Source organism: Equus asinus, chromosome X, assembly GCF_041296235.1.
Source record: "Equus asinus isolate D_3611 breed Donkey chromosome X, EquAss-T2T_v2, whole genome shotgun sequence".
In the NCBI taxonomy this organism is placed as follows: Eukaryota; Metazoa; Chordata; class Mammalia; order Perissodactyla; family Equidae; genus Equus; species Equus asinus.
This window is the reverse complement of record NC_091820.1, coordinates 126,642,222-126,669,565: the sequence shown is the minus strand read 5'-3', so window position 1 is coordinate 126,669,565 and position 27,344 is coordinate 126,642,222. Positions and strand designations below refer to the sequence as shown.

Sequence of the window (27,344 nt, the reverse complement as noted above, 5' to 3'; positions counted from 1 at the left end):
CCAAATAAAATTTTTCAATGAAGCCAGTCACAATTAAACATTTCCAAGAAATTCCAAATGGCATTCTGGACGAAATACCATTGTCAGTCAATTTATTATTCTGTGAGCAGTATAGGCATCTTTTTTCTCCTGTGGGTCATTTCCCCTGATTTGGTTAGAAAACTAAAATGAAGGCCATGTGAAGCCTTGTCTGGACTAGCAAGAGTGTAGGTCACTGACATTTTTGTCTTGGTAAAGACGCTTTCACATTGACTTGGATTCCACCTCAGTTAATACATACGGAGTACTTAATACATATGGAGTACCTAACAAGGGCTAGGCATTGTGCTGGACGCCTCCACCCACATCATCTCTTTTAATTCTTAAAACAATCCTGTTAGGAGTTAAACACTGTGATTCAGTTTGGTCATCTGTAAAAGGTAGGAAGTTGACATACCCAAGGTCATGCAGTTGGTGGCAGACGTCTTCTAAGTCCAGTGCTCTTTCTTCTTCCCCATGGCTGGGTTGCCATGAATATACATTTAACTGCTACCCAGATAGTTCTTGGCCTCAGGGGAGAAGGGAATGAACCCATACTGAGTACTGATTATGTGACTCTGTGCCAGGCACTGTTCTAGGCGCATCTCAAACTTTCATGTGCATAGCAATCACCTCAGAATCTTGTGAAGATACAGATTCTGATTCTGTTGGTCTGAACTTGGCAGGGCTGAGAGCCTGCATTTCTAACAAGCTCCTAGGGGATACCTATGCTGCTGGTTCAGGGTCCTCACTTAAAAATAGCTATCATCCCATTTGATGGGTGAGGAAACTAAGCCTCAAAGAGGATACATGACTTGCCCAAGGTCACACTGTTGAGACCACTTATGGTCTTGGAGTTGGGATTTGAAACCAGGACAGGTTGATTATAAGGCCTTTACCACTACACCCTACTGCATTCCCTAAGCCTTTTGAAACTATCTCCTTGAGAGATCTACTTGTATTCCATGCTTAATTAAGGGGCCTAGAACTTAAAAGTCTTAGTTTCTTCTAGAGCACTTCCTTCTTTTCTCAGGAAAACATCTCTGCAACTAATTGTGCTCGCGCTTGTAACTCTAATTTTTCTCTTGCTCCTTCAATTAGACACATTGGTTTGCCACCCTCGCTGTACCTTAGAACCACTTGAGGAGCTTTTTACTACCAAGGCCCATACCCCACTCAGACCGATTACAGCAGAATCCCTGGAGTAGGGCCCAGGCATGGGCATTTTATGAATGCTGCCCAGGTGATTCTGAATCTGCAGCTAGCGTGGAGAACCCCTGAATTGCAGGGTTCAAGGAAGCAGTTTCTGGAAAATGTAGCCCAAACTCCTCTTTTGTGATGTCATAAAAGGCCAGCATATTTAACTGGCCAGTCACCAAGAATGTTCCTAATGAATTCTTGGTACCATTTTGTTTTGTGACTGTGAGCTTGGACTGCGCTGTGGTTGAGGTTGCAGCATATATATAGTTTGAAATGGCTCCGTGTGGACTCCGAGGGTGAGGAGCCTATGTGGGGAGCTGATGAGGAGGGACCAGGATGGAGAGATGCAACATCATAGACTGGCTTCAGGGTAAAGACACGAGTTCTCATCAGCCCAAGACATTGATCTTAAGAGGTGTTAATAAGAATAGAGCTTGGTTTGACTCAGTTCAGCAAAATTGGCTAGTGAGGAGATAGTCATATTCAAAACCAATGAGAGCGGGGTGGGGTGGATTCATGCTATGGTAGAGCAATGGACAAATCACTGTGGTTGCTCAGGCTGGAATGGGGCTGCGGTGTGGAGATGTGTGCTGCTATACAATTTTACACAGTGAATAGCACCACTGCACAAGGGTGTGTGGCAACCCTGAGCTGAAGTGTGGAAAGAAATGAAAATAGTAAGATAATCAGGTGCCAGAGCCCACCCTCCAACAGGGAGAGAGGGATTGTTCACTGGGGAAAGTGAGGAAAGGCTTAAAACAGTCACTTTTTTTTTTTGGCGAGGAAGATTGGCCCTGAGCTAATATCCATTGCCAATCCTCCTCTTTTTGCTTGAGGAAGATTGTTGCTGAGCTAACATCTGTGCTAATCTTCCTCTATTTTGTCTGTGGGATGCCACCACAGTGTGGCTTGATGAGTGGTGTGTAGGTCTGTGCACAGGATCTGGACCATAAACCCCAGGCCACAGAAGTGGAGCACATGAACTTAACCGCTCCGCCGCCAGGCTGGCCCTACAACAGTCATTCTTAACTCTAGCTGTGCGGTGAAATCACCAAAGGACCTTGGAAACTTACCAGTGCTCTGGCCTCAGCCTGGAGATTCTGGTTTAATTGGTCTAGTGTGGCATCATGGGTATTTTAGTTTTTAAAAGATCTCCAGGTGATTCTAATGCTCAACCACAACTGAGAACCACTGGCTTAGATTGTGTTTGTACTGTGTGGAGGAGAATGCAGACAGGCAGAGATAGCTGGAAGAGGGAAAACGAGCAGCTGGGGCAGTCATTCTCCAAGTGTGATCCCTGGCCAGCAGAAGCAGCAGCACTTGGGAACTTGTAGAAATGCCAATACTCCGCACCCACCACAGACCACCTCAATCAGAAACTTCCGGGGAGGGGGCCCAGCAGTCTGTGTCTTAACAAACCTTCCAATGTGAGTATGATGGATGCTTAATTTTGGCTTGTACTTGAACAGGGTGCACAATGGGGAATACAATGACATAAGGCTGGAAACCTGAAAGTAACAGGCTGCTGTCAACTCTCCTGACTGTGCCATTGAGATGTACAGCAGTACCCAGTGTTCTAGGGTGGAATGTAATTCTCTCTGGACTTGCCATTTCTTTCTTTTGTGCTTGAATTGCAAAAGGGATAAAATATGTGTCATTCGTGCTGGGGCAGAGGACCTCTAAAAGTGCACTCTGCTCTGCAGGAAGAAGCTGCCACTTTTCTCCTTAATGGACTCATTTCTGTCTTCAATAGGGGGATGCAGGCTCGCTGGTGACATGGGTCTTTAGACGATGGGAAGGCTGGCCTTCAAGAAAGCTCCTTAGATAAAGCCAGAGAGGGTTTCCCAGCCCCTCTTCTTATTTCTTATCCCCACTTGAGCCAGGTCTTTGGTTGGCCGGACCCCACCTGCAGGTGCCCAAGGATACTCACCTAGTGTCAAGCAACGCCATCAGTGCTACTCAATGTCATCACTCACCAGAGAAAGCCTTTGCCCTAGGCTGAGTAAGGGCCCCACTGAAGTGTATCACTTGTGCTGTACATTTTGCCAGCCAGGGGCTTTCTGTTACCGGGATGATTGTCGTGTTTAGTAGTGTGTTTCCCTCTCTTTTTGGTGTGGACTGTGTGGGCCAAACTCCCCTGAATGGAATAGCTGAGTCCTTGCAGGATGCTGAGCATCTCAAGGGTCACACAGGGACTTCCAGGATTGGTACTACTTCTTTCCAAAGAGGTTTGTAGACCAGAGGGGCTTTACCCGTCCTCACATCCAGTGATTCTCAGCTAAGGCGATTTTGCCCTCATCCAGCTGGGAGGGATATTTGGCTGTATCTGGAGACATATTGGTTGTCACAAGCTGGGGAGGGATGCTATTGGCATCTAGTGGATAGAGGCCAGGGATGTTATTAAACATCCTACAGTGCACAGAACAGCCTCTCAAAACAAGGAATTATCCAGTCCCAAATGTCAAAACTGCCAATGTTGAGAAACTCTGGCCTAGTCTAAATCACTTTTTCTTCTTATTTTTTTTACTGAGGAAGATTGGCCCTGAGCTAACATCCATTGCCAATATTTCTCTTTTTCCTTGAGGAATATTGCTCCTGAGCTAACATCTGTGCCAATCTTCCTCTATTTTGTATGTGGGATGCTGCCACAGTGTGGCTTGATGAGCAGTGTATAGGTCCGTACCCAGGATCTGAACTTGTGAACCCTGGGCCACTGAAGCAGAGCGCGTGAATTTAACCGCTATGACACGGGGCCAGCCCCATAAATCACTTATTTTTGAAATGAGAAAACTGAGGCTTAGAGAGGTGAAGTGGCATTCCAAAGGGCACCCTAAATGTTGATGGTGAGTGCGGGTGGGGATCCTGGTTTCCTAACCATCAGAGTGCAGTGCTCAACAGTCCCATCTCTGTCACAGACAGTATTTCCTCCATGGCAGCTACTACTCTGTGTCTGCCAGATGCCGGGCAATGTGCTGAACTCTTTCCATTTATTACCACTTCTTCTTAGCACATGCCTTCAAGGTAGACGTGACTCTCCCCAGAAGTGATTCATCTACGCATGCAAAGCTACCATGTGCAAAGCGTTGTAGGCCTTTAGGGAAGCAAAGGTAATACCAAAAGAGATGGAGACATCTTGCCCTCTGGGAACTTGCATTCAAGTTGTGGAGGAAAGACATATATATGAAAATAATTATCAATCTAACTTTTCAGTGAAAGCCTATGATAACCAAAAAGCTGTCCCAAGACGTGACAAGATAAATTTCCTAAAAAGTTATGTGGAAATTAAAAGTTAGAGTGAGGTGACTGTTTCCTTGAGCTTTGTGGGAAGACTGCATGAAGCAGAGGGCGTCCTTCATTTGGTTAGTGAGAATTCTTTGAGTATATATTATGAGTGAAGCACTGTGCTGAACCCCACGTGTAGAATGGCAAATGAGAGAAATAGTGTTCCTGCTTCAGAGAGCTTGTGTTCTTGTGGGTAGTGTCAGAGAAGAGACACATACATACATAAATAAAATAATTACAGATCGTGCAAACCTACCTAAAGTGGCTGAAAAGACACCTCTGAGAAGGTGACTTATAAGTAGAGCCCTGAGGGACATGAAGGAGGAGCTATAGTGAGCAGTAAGCGCAAGGCCTTGAGGCAGGAAAAATCCTGGCATATTCTAGAGAATAATGGACAGCTTGTGTGAGAAAGAAGAGAGGCATGTGGTGGAACTGAGGAGATGGGGGGTCGCCATGGTAGGGAGATCACATTTCATTCTCCTATGAAAAGAGCAAAACAGCCTGAACAAACAGAAAATTTGGAGGAAGACCTAACAGTGCTTTGGGAGGGGGAGAATGGAGATGGAGGAGATTGCAAAGGAGAAGGTAACTGAAATTTCTAGAAATATTTTAAAGTTGTTTTGATTTTGGCCAAATCAAATGATCATTAGTATTGATCAGTTCCGTTCAGTGGATCATTAGTATTGATCAGTTCTGTTCAGGGAATTATTTACTTAAGTTACTCATTTACGTTTAAACTTGCCATCTGGATTGTATCCACTGTGGCAGAAAAGCTTAAATAGCATATACAAATAAGTAATAGTTAGCTGGGAGGCAAAACGGAGATATTGAGCTAACTCATCCTGCGGTTGAATGTACTGTTGAGCATGACAGTTGCTGAACGACGTGGAAGAGGAATCGCGCTAACTGCTCCTTTTTCTTCTCGCTTTCTTTCTCATTATGTAAGGACATCTGATAATCTGTATATTTTGCCATATTTTCTGTTTCATAGATTTTTTTAACTATTTAGTTGTTGGAGTTACTAATACACTTCTAGTAACTTTGATTGGCAGTCCTGTGGCTGTATTTGTTTCTGTTGCCCTGCTGATCTCAGATTTGCTTTGATTTAAAATCATGTATCGTTAATTAAGTATGTTGAATCATCTTTGTTAAGAGTTCATTTAAAAGCAAAAAACAGCATCATCAAATAATTGAGGGCTTGTTAACTGCTTCCAGCTTGAAGCCATGAAACCTTGCAAATCACAGTGGCCTGGTGAGGGGGCAGGTGCCTTTGTAGCATTGTCTAAATAGTTCCCTAGGCTGTCTCTGGTTGCCTTTCTGTCTTTGAATAAAGAAAGAAAAAATTTTTGGAGACAGGGCTAATCTTTGAAGCTAAGAAATACTGAAGAACCTGACCCCTGTTCAATATGTCAATGTTTGTACAAAGCAGTTATGCTTTAGACTTGCTGGTAAACACACTGGAATCCCAGCTTCTAGGCTGGGCTTTTCCAATATCTGTGTGACTTGTCAAGCCACTTGCCCTTCCTGAGCTCTATTTTCCTTATGTTTTAAGACAAAGGGGTTGTATTAAATTATCTGTAAAGAAACTTCTTTTTGGAATGGCATTGAGAATTACGTTGTAGTGTTTGTGATACAACTAAATACTTGGGTAGCGGTTTTATGTAGCCAATGTTATATTTATTGATAAGTTATAGAGTAAAACAAGAACTGCATTTTCCAAACATAGGAGGGATAAATGATTAACTTCTTTAATTAAAAACGCATTTAAAAGGTACATTGCATTGGCATTTTTTATTTCATCAATGATTAAGTTTTTTTTTTTTTAAAGATTTTTTATTTTTTTCCTTTTTCTCCCCAAAGCCCCCCGGTACATAGTTGTGTATTCTTCGTTGTGGGTTCTTCTAGTTGTGGCATGTGGGACGCTGCCTCAGCATGGTCTGATGAGCAGTGCCATGTCCGCGCCCAGGATTCGAACTAACGAAACACTGGGCCGCCTGCAGCGGAGCGCGCAAACTTAACCACTCGGCCAGGGGGCCAGCCCCCATCAATGATTAAGTTTTGATGTAGATTGGTGCTTTTGTTATGTCTAGTTTGAAATGGGGATGTTGTATTTCTGTGGACATGAGTAGCTCAGGCCACGTCATCAGGCTTAGACTTAAACTCTCTTCCCTTGCCATGACTGCCCTCCCACCCTGTCCTTGATCTTGGTGAATGCTAAGATGCCTCGAGGAGAATGGGGATGATTTAGTGCCAGTCTAGCACTGCTACTAGGAAACCAATTCTAGATGCAGGCTTGCCCACCTAATGGTTAGTCAATAGTACACCTTTTATAGCAGGAACTAGCTCTTCCATAAATTGTGCTCATAGCTCTCATCCCGCCACGAAAGTCACTTAATTCTTGTCACCGCTTTGTCTGAGTATGCCACCTGTCAGTGTCTGCGTGTCTGTGGATGTGTGGATTTGCATGTGTGCACTTGTCTCCTCCAACTCTTTACTACTCTTGTGGGACTTTGGAATCCTGAGTCGGGGGGCTGTATGATCAAGGCCGAGGGCGCTGGCTATGTGGGCACAATTTCTGGGCAAAGGCCTGCTCCTTGGCAGCTGTTGTCATGGGGCTCAGCAGCCTTTCTCAAAGCATGGGACCCCGTGGTCCGGAAATCAACCATGAGCCACTCTTACCATCTTAGTTGTCTTGAAGAATCAAGTTGAACCTCTGAAACTAGAGAAAGCTTTGTGTAACCCACTGTGTACGTAATCACTGGAGTCTTTGGTCCACCTCCAAGATTGGATAAATCTGTTTTTGGGAAGGGCAGTAGGAGTCGTTGAATGGACAAATGGTTCAAATGAACAGGAGGAGTGGTTTTCAGATGACAGGGCTTGTGTGCAAGAAGAGAATGCGCTAGGAGGGGGGAAAAGGCAAAAAACATTGGACTAACTCAGGGAGAGAAGAATCTCATTCTTTTTTCCAGTTTTGATGAGATGACTTCTTTGCAAGCCTACTCTCCCTTTTCTAGAGCTACTGCCCTTTGGAAGCATTGCATCCTCATCAATTTTTTAGGGAAGTAGAATTCAGGTACCCACCTGCCTTAGTGCTGGGGTCCTGTGTGAAGTTCCCTGTTAGTCCTGCTGCTGTCAATTGCACATGCAGCCACTGTCCTACTTGAGGGAGCCCTGGGAATAAATGGATTTGACATAATAGTTTTAATTTTCCTCCAAAATATGCTCAAGTTCAGAGATCTTGTAGACCCAAGCGAAGTGTTCCCTATACAATGCAATGCCACTTATGGTTTAAAAGTCCAAAATGTTTCTAGCTCTTGTGTCAGCATGACACCAAGCTACTGATGGATTGACTATTATTTTTTCTGTTTTGCCTGAATTGACTGATGTTTGGGGCCTTGAGTAGAGACAGCCTGAGACCCAAATCTGAGCCATTAACTCCCAGATGTTCACTATTTCCAAGGAAATGTTCTGTGCCTGTGGTTATTATACTGATGGCTCTTTAAATGCTCTCATCTTGGCACCTTTTGCATTTGCTAAATTCAATTTGGAGAATGAACAGGAGAGAGAGAGAATTTTGTGGAAAGCAATTATCCTACACTTTTGTGAACTTCATCCTTTCCCCATTATGATGAATTTTTGGGCTGGTTCTTGTATCAGTCAGCATATCGCTTTCACTAGAATTTTGTTGTATGTTACAGATAACCAGTTGTAGCTAATTAAACAATAATGATGGCAGTGCAGGGCATTTTCTGGGAATTAATGACCAGCTGGGAAAAGCTGATGACTGGAGAGTCAGCCAAAGGCTATTAGCTTCAGTCTGCCATTAATCTCCAGAAATGCCCATTTGTGACGTCATTGTTGCTATTGAAAAATGAAAATGGAAGACAATTTACTGATGTTTATCATGTACTTCTGAATAAGAAGTTGCCGATGTTATCAAAAAGTCGTTCTTTTCTTTTTTATCCTCCAGTTGTCCTTTAATCTTAAAATATTTCTTATGTACAGTGTATGAAAATGGAATTTCTCAGCTTCTATATAATCGTGGGTGTTCTTTCTTTTTTTTTTTTTTAAGAGTTCCAAGTTTGGGAGGTTTTCTTTAAATATTTTGGATGGTAAAGCCAGAATTTGTCTCCAGCTGTGATGGTGGAATTTGATAAGTGTCTATATTATCATAACTATCTGCTCGTGGCAGGAAATGGTTGCAAATGTTTTGAACAGCAGCTGTTGCTAGCAAAGATGTGCATTCAACAACAAGATTCTAAGAAGTTATAGTCACATTCGTAGTAGATGAAGGGAACTCTCTGCCAGGAAAAGCTGTGGTAGTATGTCTATATAATATTTTTGATTACTGATGCTGAACGCTAGAGAAAAATAGAAAGAGAACTGACTAAAATATTCATCACCTTCTTGCATAATTTAATGACTTATAAAGGAAGACAACAATTCCACACACAGGCAATCTATCAAGAACTTGTTCTAAACACGCAATACTAATTTAAAAGTTAGGTTGGTTTTTATACCATTTTTACCCCAACATGAAAGAAAGTTTTTAAAGCCCATTAAGATCCCAGCCAATGAGCCGGGAATGTTTGGCCAAACGCAGAAGCTTCAGATCCCATCTAATTTCAGCCATAAGCTGTTTATATTTTGCAAGCACCATAGCATTATTCTACCCATAAGAAGTTTGCTGGTGGTATCAGTCGTCCTAAATGTCATGTTAAGTGTATGCATTTGGGGGAGTATAATGAGTCAGCAAGTCATTAATCACAGCTTTAGAGGCACTGACTCACGGCTGGCAAAATGGAATGGCCTCATTGGGAAGGGTGTGAAAGAGAAAAAATCCATTCTGAGGTCAGTTCCCCGTTTCTGCAAATGCAGATCAAATTTGCACCCACTTTGGTGGGTGGTTATCAGGCTAAAAACTGTTTCAGTGGACCCTTTAAAAGCAGACACCTTGTTTTTGCAGGGAGGAAATGCTAGAAATTCACAATCTTGCTTAGGAAATGTACAAAGGGCCTAGAAAGAAAATGTGAGCTGATAGTGGCTTGGTGTATATCTAAGGCCAAAATTAGTGAGCTGGTCCCTGCTCTTCCAGAATTCAACCAGATGGGTTTCTGATCCAATGTTGATTATTAGGCTCTCAACTGGAATTTCTTATCTTCATTAAGGAGTTTTGAATATCTAAAAAATATTTGCAACAGCCCCAGTTCTCTTTGGAAATCAAAGAATAAAGAGCAGCACGCTTCATTCTTCTGTTAGATTCAGGATATACCGCATGGAAGTCAGGCCCTGGCCAGGAGGAGACCAAAGAAAGAAACGTAAATGAATACATTGATAATTGGTGGACAGTAGCCAGTTTCACCTGTAAATATTCATATTATGTCTCCGATTGAAACATGTAAAGTCTATATGGTGTTTATTTAGATGCAGTATGGTTATTGGTATGAAAATATTTTATCACACTTCTGGCACAGTGTAACGCTTAAATTTTCCTTGTGGTAGCAATAGAGGTGTATATAGTTGAGTCAGCTATTGCCAGGGCTATAGGATTTTCAACTAAGCCCCTAAAAATAAAATCACCCAGCTATTAAATGCTTTTCTTTGAAACTTTTCTGGGGAATGTTTTTTCTTTAGTCTTCCCTGGGAGTAGATGGGATATAAGACGTTCGCTGCCTTCATGAAGCTCTAACTTGAGTTCATTTTGTTATGTGGTGACCACAGTTCTGGATGACGCCCCCCCTGGCACACAGGAATACATTATGTTACGGCAAGATTCCATCCAATCTGCGGAATTAAAGAAAAAAGAGTCCCCCTTTCGTGCTAAGTGTCACGAAATCTTCTGCTGCCCGCTGAAGCAAGTACACCACAAAGAAAACACAGAGCCCGAAGGTTTGTGCACGACGGACGCGTGTTTTGCTTGTTTTCTCTTCTTCTTCTTTCTTTCTCTTTCTTTTTGACTGTGCGTTGCCTTCTGGTGTGCTGTGTGCTGTTCGGTGCCTACCATAGTTCGGAGGCCCCTTGGCTCCCTGGTGAATGTGTTATGCAGTCTCAGATGGGACACTGCATAATACAGTCATTTCCGGCACAGCACACAGCATCTCCTGCTTCTCGTAGCTGAAACATTTTCAGCTGGTGTCATTACATTGCCCCATTTTGGCTGCTAAAGTTGCTTGCTCTTGTAGCCAACATCTGGCCAAGTCTGTTCCCATCACCTTGCATTCCTGAAGCAGCGGTCGGCTGAGGAATGGCACTTCAAAAATGAAATAATGAGAAGATTGTTCCAAATTTTCCAACTCTCCTCCACTCCATAAAGCTTCTGCATTGCGCTCGAAGAATGCTCATGATCTACCTAGTTCGCTGAAGCAGGCCCAGACTTCCTATGTAATGCACGCCCAGTTGCACTTTGCCATAGTGAAATGCATGCCTCAAGGAAACGATGAGTAGTTTATTTTTCTTTTCAGCTCAAGTACAGGATTGGAAAACCACTTGCTGTTACTTAAACCGAGGTTGATAAGGTGTTCATCGCAATCCATGCTGCAAATCTCTCTCTAAAGTACCTTCTCTATCCAGAAAGAATATTGGTTTATTTTTTCCAACATTTTTGCATGTATCAACAGGGACGTTTTTCACATCGCAAAATGTGGTAAACTTTTTGCCATGTGTGCATCTCAACTTCTAAAATGACATTTGAGAAGTGTACTGTGTATGCTAATTAAATACTTAGTGTAAAACTGCCCGTGTTCCCCCCATATCAAATGATATCAATGCAGTTTACCAATGAATAAGATTGGAAGTGGCAAAATTCACCTCTGCTTTGGCAGTCGGTGTACAGTTTGCATAAATGTTTCTGGTACAATTTCTAAAAGCAACCTTGTTCTCATTTCAGGTTGCCCTATTGCAACATTATGGGTATCTTTATTACAACTGTCTTTCTGACCTAGCAAAGACTGCCATGTGGTTCTGTTTAAAGTTTGGTGTGTAAGAAAATCACCCCAAATTGACTCTAGTCCATAGTTTTGGAAGCAAATTTTTACATCTTAGTCTCTTCTTCTCCTTACTTCCAAATCGAGTTTTAAATGTTCATTGGCAGAAAATGAGAAGTGTGCATTCTTCTATGTTTAATTCTATTTCAGCAGTGGAATAGAGCGGTTTGCATTTGTTTTCTACCCATACTTTGTTATCCAAGCTATTCACTTTGGGTATGAGTTTTGATGTCAACACTCATTCATCTGGAAATGTAAATGGTGATCCTTTACAGTGAGTAAAATAAATCTTTTCGTAGAGAAGATACTAACTTGAGTTTATGTTTCAATGAAACAAAAAATTTCAACCAGTGGCAATTATTTTACTATATATAATGCATTCCAATATTTTCTGCTTTCTTTTCTCTGAAATTATGTGTGTCTGTGTGTATATATATATATTTGCAACTACAAAAACAGTATGTGTATTATAGATATATACTGTTTATTGTATAATTATATATATTAAATATATATAGCATAATTAGATATATATGTATTATAGATACTATACTGTTTTTCTACTTGCACATCAGTCTGAAAAACAAAATTTGATTTGGGTAAGAAAAATAAGCCATGTAAGAAGCAGCTAGTTAAATTCAGTCAAGCAGTTGGATTCTACTCACTTCAAGTTGCTTTAGCAATACTCAGATTTAAAAAAACCAGTTGAATAAGATCCCGTCTCTTTTCTTACTATGTATAATTTTGACAGGAAGTGTTAATTTTCAAAATATCATCTGGAGTGTATTGTGAATACTGTTATGAATGTTTTCAGATATTAAGAATTCTTTAGAGAATGGATAGCAGTTAAACTCTCTTATGCAAGGTTTGGATAGTTTTTAATCTGTCATTTCATCTACACGTTAAGTGGCTGCCATCTTGCTTAATGTGGCTGTCATCTTTTCACTTGTATACTTTGATCATGGGCCTTATCTTCTTTCAGATTGAAGATTTCTCTTAGTCTTGCTCTTCTGCCAGGTCCTTTGGAATAGTGAAGCTAATATTTCCCTCCTTATTCCTATGGGTTATTTGTAAATAGTATTAGTTTCATTAGAGGTTTTCTGGGATGATATTTTAATACTATTTACAATTTTACTGTACCCCCTTCAAACAAGGTCCCACAATGTAATGGTGAATCCGGACCTTGAAATGAAAACACTTGATCTTTGCACGAATTGACAGGATCCAGAAGACCTTAGATGGGGGTCAAAGGAAACATGCTGTGGAAGCGACCGTGGATAAATAAACAATGCCAAGAAATTAACATGCTTACTTCATGTAAGATACCGAAGCTCGTCATTTCCAGGAGGTGAAGTAACTGTGGGTTTGGAAGGTGTCAGTGGTCATTCTGGCAACCTGGAAGATTTTTGCAAGACTGATTTTTAAATACTATAAGGTACAGTCTTCAGTTCTCTCTTACTGTACTCTTGCTGTAACATTTTATTATAACTAGTAGAAATAAAAGACCTCTTTCTTCCAAATGGATAGAATCTTAGTTCTAGACAACATTTTGAAGAGAGTTCTCATGCTTCTGTGCCAAAGCATGAGCCCTTAATTGACCTTGGCTGTAGATGCCCACCAGTTCCACTGCAGGTGAAGGCAATGGACAGGGTGGTTAAGCCATTTATTGCTTGATCTGTGCAATGCCGGTACACCAGTATGACCTCTTCTGATGTGTTTATACAATCTTCAAGTGAAAAATTCATTTAAATTTTGGAGGAAAATAAAAGTTTGAATTGGATAAATTTTAGAAATGATTAAGTTAGGTCAAGGAGCTTTAAGTGTATTATGATACAGCTGCAATTGTTTTATTCTTTACTGAATTGATAAAATCGACCAACTATTTTTGTATTATTATCAGCAAAGTCTTAGTGTTTCTTTTGATTGGTGATGTCTTGGTATGGGCCAAATTATTTCCATAGTTCATGACCACCTGAGATTTGCTACACATAACTTATTTACAATTGTTCACAGTCATCTATCTTTTTAAAGACATTTTTGTATCGTATCCAGGGCCCTCATAGTCCATGTAAAATAAAACATAGAAGGATTGAACTATCTCACTGGCTTTCCAGGATATACTAATCCCAAATTACACTTTGCCAAAAACAAGTTTCTATTTCCGAGTAGCCAATTCCAAAATAAGTTCTTTAATCTGTTCCAAATACTTGTGATTTTCAGTGATGTGATTATTTCCATAAAAACCACTTATGATGTAATCTTATGTGAGTACTGGAATTTGGCTGAAGAAGCACATACAAATATCTGAGAGTCTAATTTGGCCCAGGACCAGCAACGCTCTTTGTTAGAAGAAAGCTGCATGGAGAGTGGAAATCATTACCAAAATCTTTTTCTTACTCTTCCAGGAGCCTTTAGCAAGAGAAAGTATAATCTTCATAGCTTTAGTTTTTTGTTCATTTTTTTCTTTCATTGTCATGTATGTCAAAATGAAATCACTGATTTAGAGTAACTTCTGAAAGCCATTCTATTATCAGCATAGTTTCTGCTTCCTAAATGCCAGTCATTGGGCATTTACCGTTGTTTAAAGATGGTTCAAAAAAATCACACCGAGATATACATGCTTGCAGGTAGACACTGTTGAAAATCTACAGAGAAAAATAAATCATGGATTCCCAGCATTTACTTTTAGGATTGAAAATCATGATTACAACAATAAACTTGAAGGAGTTAACACAATATAGGAAAATATTACAGAGCTAGAGATTTGTCACCATCTTTTAATCAGGCATTTGGTCTCTTTTCTTCAATCCTGTTTTCATGTGATTTAAATATATACATATACATTCCATCTCCTTCAGGACATCCATAACCTTTTTATCCAGCGAGGCATCCAACCGTAGTGAATTTGGTTGGAGGAGAAGAGAAACTGTGTTCCAGACTGGCGATGAAGTTGAGCAGCGTTCGCTAACCAAAAGAAAGCAAAATTGTGTGCCAAATGTTAAGGGGGCGTATTTATGACTAGCACAATGACTGTTACTCTGATAATGCCTTGGTTTCTTTATCCCTGAAGGAGCATATGTCACCATGAATATCAGTCTTGCCTAAATGGTAGGAGAGGAAGAAGATAGAAGAATTAAGGAACATGCTGAGGGAAATGTTTTTATTTTCATTTTTACCTTTTCTTCAACTCTATTGTCTCCTGTTGTGTTTCTTCCTCGTTTTAATACTAATTTACCTTTTGAGAAAAATGGGTCTAATACTATTTGAATTAGTAGTTCAATAAAACTAAGCAATCTCTGATGCTTGACACCTGAAAGTGTCTTGACTTTCGGGCAGGATGTAACTGGGTTCCTATCTGTCCCCTTGAGGATGAGAGTTGAGGGGATATTCCTATTTTATTAGGAAAACATGGGGCCACATGTTTGGGTGACTCTGAAGAGATAAAAGACTTTATTCTTAATCTTTTCATTTCAAAATAACTATAATTGAGGGTTACCCTCCCTTTGACTTATGACCTGAAGGATGACAAAACAACACTAGAAAGTTTTCTTTGCTCATTGAAGCAAATGGCAGCTTATTTGTAGAGTTACAAGAAAGATTAAAACAGTGGTCCATATTGAAATCAAATGAAAGCCCAAATCTGAAGGCCTTGGTGATGAGCAATGAGGAAACACTATCCTCGCCCCAAAAGGTGTTCAAATGTATTTTTCTTCTTTGCATGTCAACTACTTCTTAGAAGACAACTTAATGTCCTAGTAACATTAGGAAACTAGTAATGACACTGAAATACATTCTGTCTTCTCTCCTATTTCCCCAACTTATGGCAGCAAACAGGAAATTAAGTCATATTTGGGGGATAGTTTTTACTCTCTGGAAAACTCATAATTTGATCAAGGAAGTATAGTTAACATCCATTAATTTGATTTCAGGCCAGGATGGGCATTTATTATTCTTATTAGACACATGCATCTCAACTCAGTCTCCAGGCTGGCTTCTACAGGAGAAGTTAACAACCATTCATTCTTTAATGATTCAGTTTTTAAAGCTACAGGCTTCCATTCTCACCTGAGTCTAGGTGTTCTCCTCAAGGTGGTGGTGGTGTTTTCCTGAGAAGGAGTGGTCTCTCCTTTACAACTCTCTTTACTGAGGTTTCCATCGGTTAGTATTGGAGGCAGGTATTTCTCCTGTATGAAGCCAACACCTATGACCCGTTTCAAGTATTTATGTTTAAGATAACACTGCTCTGGGCAAGTGCTCTGAAAGGTCTACTGGATGAAAATCAGTATATGGTGGTGATTTTGATTTTTAAAAAAGTCAAAATCTAAGTGCTGATACTTGAAAAAATCTGGAAATGATCCGTCTATGCGGGTGCTGCCCTATTCGAAGCTGTTACATCAGGGATTGCGTTGCCAACAAGCTTCTGGGGGTCTGATATCAGCAATTCTTGTTTTTTCTCTTCACAGTCAGTTGATAAACCACTTAAGGAAATCTGCCTTTCTGACCCAGCAGGGTATGACCCGGATAGGTTCTGTTCCACATCCAAAAAGGCATAGCCTGAATGACTTTTAGCTTTTGCCCCAAATCAAGCCCAACACTAGTATATGGAGGTCGGCCTGTATTAAGGAGGTATATGAGTGTCCTGCTACCTCAGCCTCAGTTTTAACTCTGTCTTTTGTTTTAAATGATAACTTGCTTGCCTGGTTGAAGAGAATGCAGGAATTAACTATACTCTCTTTCACATGTTCTTAAATAATTATCGGATCAATACTTTCCAAACTGATTCATGAAACACTGATGGTATGTCTTTGTGAAAAGACAGATTCTGTGATCAAATACATGTTTTCCAAATTCCACTCCACTCTTAGAGAGTCACAGTGTGTAAGAGTATATTAAAGGTTTTGAGGAGTCTTACAATTGAGAATCTATCTTTCTTTGGACAATTCAGTGGTAAACGACATCTTCCAGCTGCCAGACCCTTTTTATTCATAGGACCTATTAACATCTCACAGCACTCTTTGGGAAATGCCATGCTGGCTCCACTGAGCAGTGTATTCTCATCAGAGCTAGGCTTTGAGAAGTAACACACTTTTGAAAATGAATTCTGTTCCTTTTCTCTCTGACCCCCATCTACTATCTTCAGGGAAGTGCTACTTAAAGTGTGGTCCATGGATCAGTGCTGGATCTGAAATTGTGTTACCAGTCCACGACAACATAAGGAGCTTGTGCCAGAATGTAAATCAGTGCATTGCTTCCTTTATCAAGAAAGTATTGCTATCTTGCTGTGAAAAATAATGTCAGCTGAACTAAATGAAAAATGTGCCTGGTGACAAAGTTCACAGATCAGCACTAAGCCTGTGGACCGGACTTTGAGTAGTGCTGCTTTAGATTACTTAGATGATTCTCAACTTTGGCTACTCATTGGGCCTTTTAATACTATTGATGCCTGAGCCCAACATCAGACCAAAACCAACCAACTAACCAATAACTGTCCAAACAAAAACCCTGCAAAATCTCTTGTGGCAGAGGCTCGACGTGGATATTTTTTAAAAACTCCCCAGGTGATTCTACTGTGCTAACAGGGTTGGAATTACTGCCTTAGAAAAAAACCACCTTGGCGTAAGGTCTGTTGTGTGATGTCAGCTGTCAATTCAGAATTCTTATCATGCTGATTGCATGGGCCTCTTCAGGAGGTGCCCTGTGATTAGAGGGCACTGCTGGACAGGGAGCACTTATATGACCTTTAGAACTTGTGGCCATGTAAGGTATCCATCTCCCCCCCACCAACACGCAGATACACACACATACCTTTTTGAATTTCCCTTGCCTCTTTGTCACTCTGCACTTTCAGAAAAATAATCAGGCTTCTCCATAGGAGTGTGGTAATCTGCCACCTTGTGACCGACATCCTTTTTTGCAAGCAATTGTTGCAACACTTGTTCTGCTCTGAAAGTATGATTCAGCTTGCAAATGTGGGCGGAAGAGTTTCTCGGGACCGTGTGTGAGTGTACTTAAAGGAGAAGATGGAGAAGAAGAGCGTATCATTATGCCAGAAAAGTACTACTCTTTCTTTACTTGATTGCTACTGCACTAGGACCAGATTGCAAAAGTTGACTTAAGCTGCTCATGACCTGGGTATCTGTCCCTGAGTTACACAAGAGGCTGTCGTCATTGAGGCATTGCCCTCATCATATAGACGTCACCAGCTACCGCAGCATAAAATTATTATAGTAGCATGTATGTGAAAACTGACTTTGACTTGAATGGGAGACTTTAATTGCTACCCATGTTTACAAATCATTCCTGGTATTTTAAATTACACTGATTCAGGTATTCATTTGTTATACTCTACAGCATTTCTTAGTATGCTTAAGAATACGCAGCTTGAATAATGCCCGTGGGGAAAGTGTGGAACAAGAGATGTTACATCCTGCATTTTATCAACACTTACCCTTGTCTTGCTTCACAGCCAATATCCACACTCACTCCAGCACATCAAAATCACATGTCCACTTCCACCCATGTGCTAGCCTATTTCTACTTATGAGCCCCAGCTATTTTAAGTTATATATTCTCAGAACAGCTCCAGGTCAACCTTCAAGCATGTCCAGCTTTGGAAGCAACAAGCGTACATTGGTTGGAATTCCAGCTCTACACGGAGGAAGGGAAGGAGAGCACAGTTCCACTGGGCTACTTCCACATACAGTGAGAGCACTGTGCGTGGCCCCTTAGAGACATGGTCACAAAAGCCCTGCAACGTAGGGGCCGCTACCAACATTTCATAGATGAGCAAACTAAGATACAGAAGGGTGAAGTTGCTTCCCTGATAAATGACAAGACTTGATCTGAACCTGGTTTTTATGGCCTCCAAAGCCCAGGCCCTTTCCCCTCGATGCCTCCTCCATGTGCTCAGTTTCCCCCTCTTGCCCTATACATGGATTTGTTGTCTAAAAGTAATTTTAGTGCAGAAAAGACATGTTAGGTTTAAAGGAATAAAATACTCTTTACATTCCATTCTCAGTTTTGCTATGATAAGGAGTCGTCATAAGCAGAAGGGACTTGGGAGGTACTTTGTAATTCTATGGGCTTGGAGTTAGGTGCAGTGCAGCACAAAAGAAATGATTGAAATGACCCTTGCCCTCAAGAGAAGTGAAATAACTTGTCCAAGGTCACCTGACTGGGAGATGGTAGATACTCAAGTACCAATACTCCAGTGCAACTTGTCTCACTCCAAAGTTTGTGGTCTCTCAATTATGAGAATATTTCATAACAAGGCTGGCCCTAGAAAGAGCTCCAATTTTTGTTGTCCTGTTACTCCAGTATTATCTTATTGAGACACGTTGCCGAGTATACCTAAGTCAGTAGAAGTAGAAAACCTTGTGCCTACTGTCAGAAAAACAATAGATTAAAAAGGTGGCTTATTCTTCAGAGAAAAAGAGAAACAGCCAGATTTAACTTTAAAATGTTTTCAGGGCAAATGCTCTTCAAATTTGACTTGGTCAAAATGCTTCACTATCTGCAGTGTCAGAATTGGGATTTATTCACTGTGCTGGTGTACATTTACTCAGCTGCGGGCCAGTTCTTAATCACCTCAGGCCAATTGACCTTCTACTTCAAAGCCTTATCTCACAAAATATCTGCTGACCCAAGTCCCTGAATGACAAAACCTTCGTTACATAATGAGGACTGACCTAAGGCACATGAAGAGAAAGTCTCACCATACTGAGCTGGGTCACTGTCAAGGTGTTCTATGTGACTTCCACAAGGAGTGGGCTTGCATGCAATGGTCCACTTCACTCCAGAAGCATGGAGAAGGAGGTCCTAGGAATTTGTGTGATGTATTCTGTGCAGGACATTCTATACGGTTTGGTTAGATGCTTAGCTATCAATTTTTTAGCATCTTTTATGTGCCAGGCACTTCAAGTTTATTATTGCTAATCTTCTCAACCCAGGAGGTAAGTGTCATCAATCTTGAAGGACATGATGGGCAAACTGGAGTGTCGAGATGTAAAAGAACTTGTTCAAAGTCACACAGCTAATAAGTGTCTTAACTGAAAATGGAAGCCTAGTAAGTCTTTTTAGCTCTCGAGTCTGATCTCTTCTACCACGCTCTGGTAGAAGTGATCTGCTGCCTCAGCTCGTCCTGTACCCTGACCCCTGACTCCCCCTTTCAGGTGCAAGACATGAGAAAAGAGCTCAATACCATCATATCCACTTCTGATGAGAGCTGCTCTTTAGAAGGAAGCTGCAGAACTATAACCTCTCAGCAGAGTACACTCACCCAGTACATCCGTTGGGAGTCTTCCCTCATGCGTTTCCCCACATCCTGGTTGGAACGTTGGTATAAGTGGTAGACAAAGGGTTAAAAAAGCACCAGTCCTGAGATTAGTCACATGTTCTTCTCCTTTGTTCACCATATGAACATCTACTAACTCCAGGTCGTTTTTCCAAATGGAGTAATGCTTCAAACCCATGGTTTTCCTCATGGAAGCACTAGACGTTAAAACAGCTGTAACTGGTTCTGCCATGAGCTGCCTCCTCAAGGAAAGCGAAGGGGTGATGCAGAGCTCTGGGAGTGCTGTGTTTCTGGAGAGGGGTCCACACAGATAGCAAAAGCCTGTTTTTAGGTCATTCAGCTTTGGGCACTCCCAGTGAGGGCTCAAAGTTTCCATTCTTGCTCTGGATTTTTGTGCTCACCTTGGAGTAGAGTGATCTTGTGCACTAAGGGTGGGTCACTTTTTCGGGTAGACTGTCTGAAATCCAGTGAGATTATAGGGACAAACCTGTCCATATTGGGGTTATTTGCTCCTTCTTTTCCTCTCTCTTGGTTTGAGCACAGGTGACCTCCCCTGGATTATGTGCAGACCCTTGACAGAGGACCTCAAAGGGGCAGGAGCTGTCTGAGTTCAACTCTACCAGAGACCTGCCATTGCCCCCCTGGTGGCACTGTTGTCTCTGCCCCTTCCAAACTCACAAAATACCGGGATGCATAAAGTGTGTCCCTTGTGGTTGCTAGTTGGCATTGAAAGAGGGTGTGAACACACACACACACACACACACACACACACACACAGTCACACCACTAGTTAAAATAGTTTATTGAGGAAAAATACTTAAAAGCAGAAAAATAGTAGAGCTCATATGGTCCCTCTACTGGAGACCTACTAAGATACACTCAGCCCAGCAAAGCCCGGTCTAATCACAGCCCTCTCTGTGATAATGAGGGCTCAAACAGGCCATTCATACAGCAAAGACATTTGTCTAGCAGGCTGCCTCAGGCTGTGAGCAAAATCTACTTCTTTTCATGCAATAAGGAAGCACAAAGGGGTTTCAAAAGGTAGGGTTATAGATGCTGCCAGCCAGTATCTTTGCCCTTTTGTTCCTTCTTCAGCCATTTTTTCTCTGAAAACACTTGATTTTTCTCTGAAAAGATGGCATTTTGGATCCATGTTAGAAGATTCATGAACTGATTCAGTAAATTTCTAATTGGCATGCATGGTTAGCTGTTCACTTAGTGGATAATTGGTTAAATATACCCAGAATATTTACTGAGGGAGGGAAAAAGTCCCCAAAGCAAATCAGAATAGTTTGGAAGCCTTTTATTCTAGTGCAGCTTTTTCTTGGGGAGTAGTTACTGGTATCTTAAAAGAGATCTATCTCCCTTCTCAATTAGGATTCCATTTAAACAGACATCCTTTATTTTGTCCCTACTGAATAGAGCTTTATTAAACAGATACCGTAGACATAGCATAGTGTGTGACAAGTACTGAATAAATATTTATCATTACAATTAACTTATTCAAATAACAAATTTTGATATTCTGAGTTCAACTGGCCATTTGCCCTAATTCTAGGCAGCAAGTGACTGACAGTGCTTCCAATCACCATAAACAGAATTGATGTACTTGTCAATAGATATTTATTGTCTTGTATAAACCAGGCATTATGCTGGTTATTAGGCACGGAATTGACAAGAGGCACTATCTCTGCCCTTGAGGAGGAAAGGCTAGCTAGAAAGGCAGACTTTGAACTAGTCTATCAGTTGGCTCTTGTATTTTAAGTTACCCTAAAACATAGTGGCTTAAAACAGGAACAAATGTGCTCTCTCTCGTAGTCTATAGGTTGGCTAGGTCTGCTATAGGTAGTCTATAGCTCTACCGACCTAGGCTGAGCATTGCTGATCTTGCCGGAGCTAGTTCATACATTTGTGGTCAGCTGATGAACCAGGGTGGTTCTCAGTGTTGTAGGATGGGCTTGGCTAGGACAACTCAGCTCTTCTCCATGTGTCCCCCAGTGAAGTCCCATGAATCAATTTTTTATATTTCATTCATTCAGTTGTTCACTCAACACTTACTGAGCAACTTTTCTGCGTGTCAGACACTGCATGGCCCTGCCCTCAAATTGCTCAGGAATGAATTCTAGGCTGGTGGCAGACATTTAAGACTTATTAGCCTATGGATGATATGAAAACCATGAGAGCAGAGGAGACGACCTAGGGAGGAAGAGTAGGTAGAGAAGTGAGCCCTGGGGTGCACCAATGTTTTAAGGTGCTATAGAAGAGAAGGGACTCCTCAGAAGTGAAAGAAGGAAAGCAAGCCAGGAGTATGAGGTGCTAAAGAAACCAAGGGAGGACTGAGCTTCAGGAAGTAGGGATGGATCAGGAGAGCAGAGTGCAGTCAGGAGGTACTAATGGAATGCAAGCCTCTCATATATCCCTTTAACATCTAGACTTTGTAGCCCAATTTGTTTCAATGCAGAACAGATGTCTCTCCACTTCTCACACCCTTGTAAATAACTGGCATAAATTATTGATAGGGGTTGGGTTAGCACGACCCTTGAAAGATGGAGTGATGAGGAATCAGAGACTGCATAATAGCTAAAGAAAGAGCAGATCTTTGTAGAGATATCATTGATTTTTCTTCTCCATAATGCATCTAAAGTTTAAGTCTTTGCCAAGACTGATTTGTTGTTTTGTTGTTTGCCCTTTTTAATATAGCCAAGCTTGCTCGATATTTCTTTGATAGCCTAAAAATACTGGACCACTGGGAATTCAAATTAAAAGTAAATTGCCTCTTGAGTTCAGTATTTTAAAACTGACATACTTTGGAGTTGTATTAATATGCTGCAATCAGGGATGCCATTACGTGAGTTTCCAATCAAGCAAGCTTTCTGCCAACTTTACCAACATGTGTGCTCTTGCTAGACTACAGAAATTGATTCCTTGTCTAGCAGTGAAGGTTTCTTGCTGAATCAAAGAGCTAGTGTTTAAAAAGAACAAATACATAGTGTTGTGGTGACGAACTGGTGAGTTGACAATATGATATAGAGTCTATATAATTGAGCTGAGTTTCTATTCTAGGATTTACAAATTTGGATCCCAAGGAAATATTAACTTACTGTGCAAAATTGGATAAAAGTTTTCTGTACAGGATATCCCCTTATCCAAGGTCAAATAACTCTTTCTTAGTGGCTGCAAGAGAGGAAAGAAGCTTTGGTTTTTCAGGATGAGAAAATAAAAAATTAACTTTTCATAGTGTAAAAGGGTTCAGAGGGTTTTGGGGAAAAAAGATCCTTTTGAGGGAAGACTTGTACTTGGATCACCTCTTTATTAAGACTACCTTAGGCTACTACCCATTTCTAAACTAAGACCAGAAACTACAGCCGCTAGACCCTTTTAGCTCAGTGCCCTTTTTACCAAGACAGGAAAATGTCATCGTGGAAAATACTGCATTCATGCACCTACCCCTAGCAACATTCAGTTTTTTTCCTTAGCCTTTCTAATGCTACTCTCCTTTCTACCTGTGTCTCAATTAAATCTGTGTGGAGACAGTATCCTGTATCTTAAAATGTAGCTTGGGGTTTCAATAGTGGAACATGGAAGCTAACCAAGGAGACCATATATTTCTATAGCTTGTGAAACCCTTTGATACCTGTCATCCTTTTCTCACTTGTCTGCTGGCCCTGAGAAAGGGCTTTGAAGAAGAAGGAGAAATAACTGCAGGTAGGGGGAAGGTTAGATTTAACATGTAATCTGAACTTTGTCTTCTCTCCTCTTTAGTTCTATTTCTGCTTGCGATAGAGGAGTGGACATTAGGAAAATCAGGAAGGGACCTGTGTCCCTGGAGTCCTCCAAGTGGTAGTATTTCTCGTCTTTATGTACTGGTGCCTAATTTTTTCCTGCATAGAACACTTAATCAAATCAACCAACACATTCAAATACTTGATAATGAATAACATTGGGTTAAAAAATGACACCAAATTAACATGGGAAACAGAAGTGAGAATTAAAACCAAGTGAGCATATTAGTTAATGCTTCTTTCCTACTGTAAAAGTTAGTTGGCATATCTATTTTTTCCTTCCATTAGTCAGTTCCAGACCCTGTGTTGGGCTAGAACAGGGTTTCTCAACGTTAGCACTGTTGATCTTTTGGACCAGACAATTCTTTGCTCTCAGGGGCTATCCTGTACGTTGTGGGATATTGAGCAGCTTCCCTGGACTACTCTACACACTAGGTGATGGTAGCAATGCCCCTCTCCCCCCATTGTGACAACAAAAAATATCTCCAGACATTGCCAAATGTCCCGTGAGGAGAGAAATCACTCTGTTAAGAACCACATGGCTATATAAAAATGGTTTGAATGGGTACTGAATTGACTTCTTGTTTTATATTATCTCAGAATGGTTCAAAATAAGACTCAATTTGTTGCTAGGTTTCCTAACAACTTTATGCAAGTCAGGATGGAAAATTGACTAATAGATACTCTTGAACTCTGGCTTCATAAAACTTTCAAGTTTTTGCTGCTTTCAGCTGGGCAGTTCGACATTTAAAAGCTGGAGTGCTTCGTGGCCATATGGTGGTGGCCATGGGCTTCTCCTTGTCCAGATTCTTTCAGAAACTAGTGATCTTGATTCTGGGCTAGTTTTAAGAAGAATAAAGCCCAGGGTGGGGGTGGGGAGAAGAAAAGTAACATTTTCTGAGTACTTGACTGTCTTCATTCCAAAAATTCGTTGATATGATCAAATTAGCTCAGTAACTTGCCCAATGTCACACCATTGCAAAAGGGAGAATTGGCATTCAAACCCAATTGTCTTGCCCGTGCTGCACTCTGCTTTCTCTCAAAGGGAAGCTCTCGGGACCCACCTGAGGAGGATTAGGAGGTAAGCATGCATTACCTTTGGTGACCCTATAACTCTTCCTTTTAGTGCCTCTAAACTTGACTTCAAGGACCTAATGCTGTTATGACCCTGATATGAAGAATGGCCTGTTTTTTACCCTTTTGTGGAGAAGTATTTTGGAGCAAGGAGGATCCCTTTACCACAGACAGAAAGTCAGAAGCTGTGAATGAGAGAGAATAGTTGGTTGGTAGGCCAGCACCCTGGTCACTGGTCTTCACACCTCTATTTCCTGATTCGGGATCACAGGCATCAAACTTCACATCACTCTTTGATTTACCATCCCTCATCTTGGGGCTGTCCTGGCATATATGCTCTCCTCCTTACATCCCCTTCTTTCTCTTCCAGACATATGGTGAGAAGCAGGTATGAGAGAGTCTCTATTCTGAAAGGAGCCAGGTATACTTTCACTTACCTTTCGCTTTTCGTTTTGAAACCCACTGTTTCATTACAATTTCCCCATGTAGAGAACTACATGAAGGTAGGGGTTCTTGTTGTGCACATCGAATTTTATCATCCATCTATTTCCATGTTTACCTGTTTCAGCTGGAAGTTGAATAACAACACATATCCTCCCAGTGTGTAAACTATTGCATTAGGTACAATGGTGGGACATTTATTCATCTAACTAAAAGTTTAGAGGGTGGTAACCTATCATCCATAGAATTGGCACCACTCTTCCATGAGCACCATAGCTGCTCTAATATTCCTATACCTATTCCGAATGCTGGTGGTTTAGGTGATGGAAAAGTTTAATGAATATTTAGAAAAACAGAGTGATGTGCCAGTTTGAATGGAAGTTGGAGAACCTTATGGAATACTCCCTCAAGGCAGGATCTCTATCTCATCTTTCCTCACCCTTGTCCACAGCATCTGGCAGTGGACAAGGAGCAGCAATAACCATATCCACCATTTCTTTGAAGGCCCAATCTAGGCCAAATACCACATCAAGTTTCTCTGATCACTACATAAATCCTATAATGTTGATATTATTTTATCCCAATTTCATACCTCAGGTAACCAAAGCTCAGCGAGTTTAGGTTAGGTAGAACTAGAGAACTCAGTAGCTGTTAAAAATACAATTTGATTTGAATTTTGAACTATAAGTGACCTAAATTGGTCTTTTGATATATTGACTACTCCATCTGAGGATTCACCTAGGTTGGTGGCTTGAACTGTTGATTAAGATGTGACTAAATTTAAATCTATATTCTCTAGTTACAAAACAATTTATTTTAGAGTAATAGCTATACTAGACACATAAAACACTGCTTTTGTAAATCTCTCATTAGCTATAAAAATATGAACTGCGTAAATATGCATTCAAATCTGTTTGTCCATAAATAGAAGAACTGGTTTTTTTCAACTTACTATGGAAAACACAGCTCATCACTGTAAGTTTGAAGTTAGGCAAGTTCAAAACTCTTGAAAGCCTTTCTCAAGTCCAGCTTCAGCTTTTGCCTTCCCAGATCTATTCCCAACACTCCCACCCTGACACTCTCTTAGAATCAGTTCTTCCCTGTTGATTTCCCGGCAGTTTGCTAAGCCCCTTCGTTTTAGGTCTTATCACTCTTTCCTAACATGAAAGGGTTTTGTCTTTCCATAGAGGGAAAGACCCATGTCTTCTTACTGGCAGATAGTAGATACCCAATACAAGCTTCTCCACTGAAGACTGCAGTGCTGCCGTTTTAGAAATGAGGCAGGGTGCCATATCGAGTAAATAGAATCCTCTGTTACTTGTTACTACACAGAAGAATACATCTCAGAATTGGAAAATACTGTGTGTTACACATTGCTGTTAAGGGAATGTTTGTCTTACTAGTAAGGGGCTTTCACAGAATGTGCTGCACAATAAGGTTTGTCTCTTGAGTACTGTTTTACCTTAATGGAAATTTTTAAATGCAGGGTGAACAGTAGATCTGTTACTTTGTCAAGGCAGTTGGCCTCCACATAGAATTAGCTTGCCGGTTACTTTGGGTTAAAAACATTTGTGTTGTTGATTGTATTTTTCTGTATTTTTAGTTCTGAGCTGCTTGAATCTATTCATATATGTCATTTCTTCTATTGCCTTCTGCTGGATGCAATTAACTATAGCATAAACCACTGTACATGATATCCTGCAGGTCCTTCAGAATTTGTCTTGGCCAGGGCGTTCATGAGAGACAGCTGTAGTGGAATGGAAAGAACATAGAACTCGTTGAGAAAACCTGCATTTCCCCCACCTCTGACACTTGGTGGGTGACTGGGGAAATGAAGGTAAAATAGAAATAGAAATAGTAATAGGTTTGAAATTATAGGGCCGTCTTGAGGATTGATTGACCATAGTGCCTGAAACATAGCGTGTGATCAATAAAAGTGAACTATCTTTATCATTGTTAACGATGATGAAGGTTCAGCTCTGGGTGAGTCTTTTAACTCCTCAGGCCATCCTTAATCCAATCCAGCCATTGCCACGTATAAGTGGACCTTCAAAGTCCTCATCAGTTTTTAGCCACTGTCTCAAACTACTTACTGAGACCCTTCTTGCACTGTGCACAGACTCATTCCTGAGTCACGTATTCTGTCCCTGGGGCTTAATGAATGCTAGTTATTCTTATTGTTCTTCAAATTGTCTTTACAGCAACATTTCCAAAGTTACCCAAATAAAATGCTCTCCGAGGAAAGGTCCCAAGAGTAAAAACGGTTTGAGA

At 40.9% G+C, this 27,344-nt stretch overlaps 1 protein-coding gene across 6 annotated transcripts in view; it reads left to right on the top strand.

Moving 5' to 3' along the window:
* The window catches only part of FGF13 (fibroblast growth factor 13), a 488,385-nt gene that overhangs the window by 293,635 nt on the left and 167,406 nt on the right, over nucleotides 1-27,344 (top strand). For 4 of the 6 annotated variants that reach the window (XM_044763925.2, XM_044763924.2, XM_044763926.2 and 1 more), the window contains exon 3: nucleotides 10,222-10,389. The exons of the other annotated variants lie outside the window; for them this stretch is intronic. In XM_044763925.2, coding sequence (XP_044619860.1) covers nucleotides 10,222-10,389 — 168 coding nt within the window. The remainder of the gene's footprint in view (nucleotides 1-10,221; nucleotides 10,390-27,344) is intronic. 6 annotated transcript variants of the gene reach the window in all.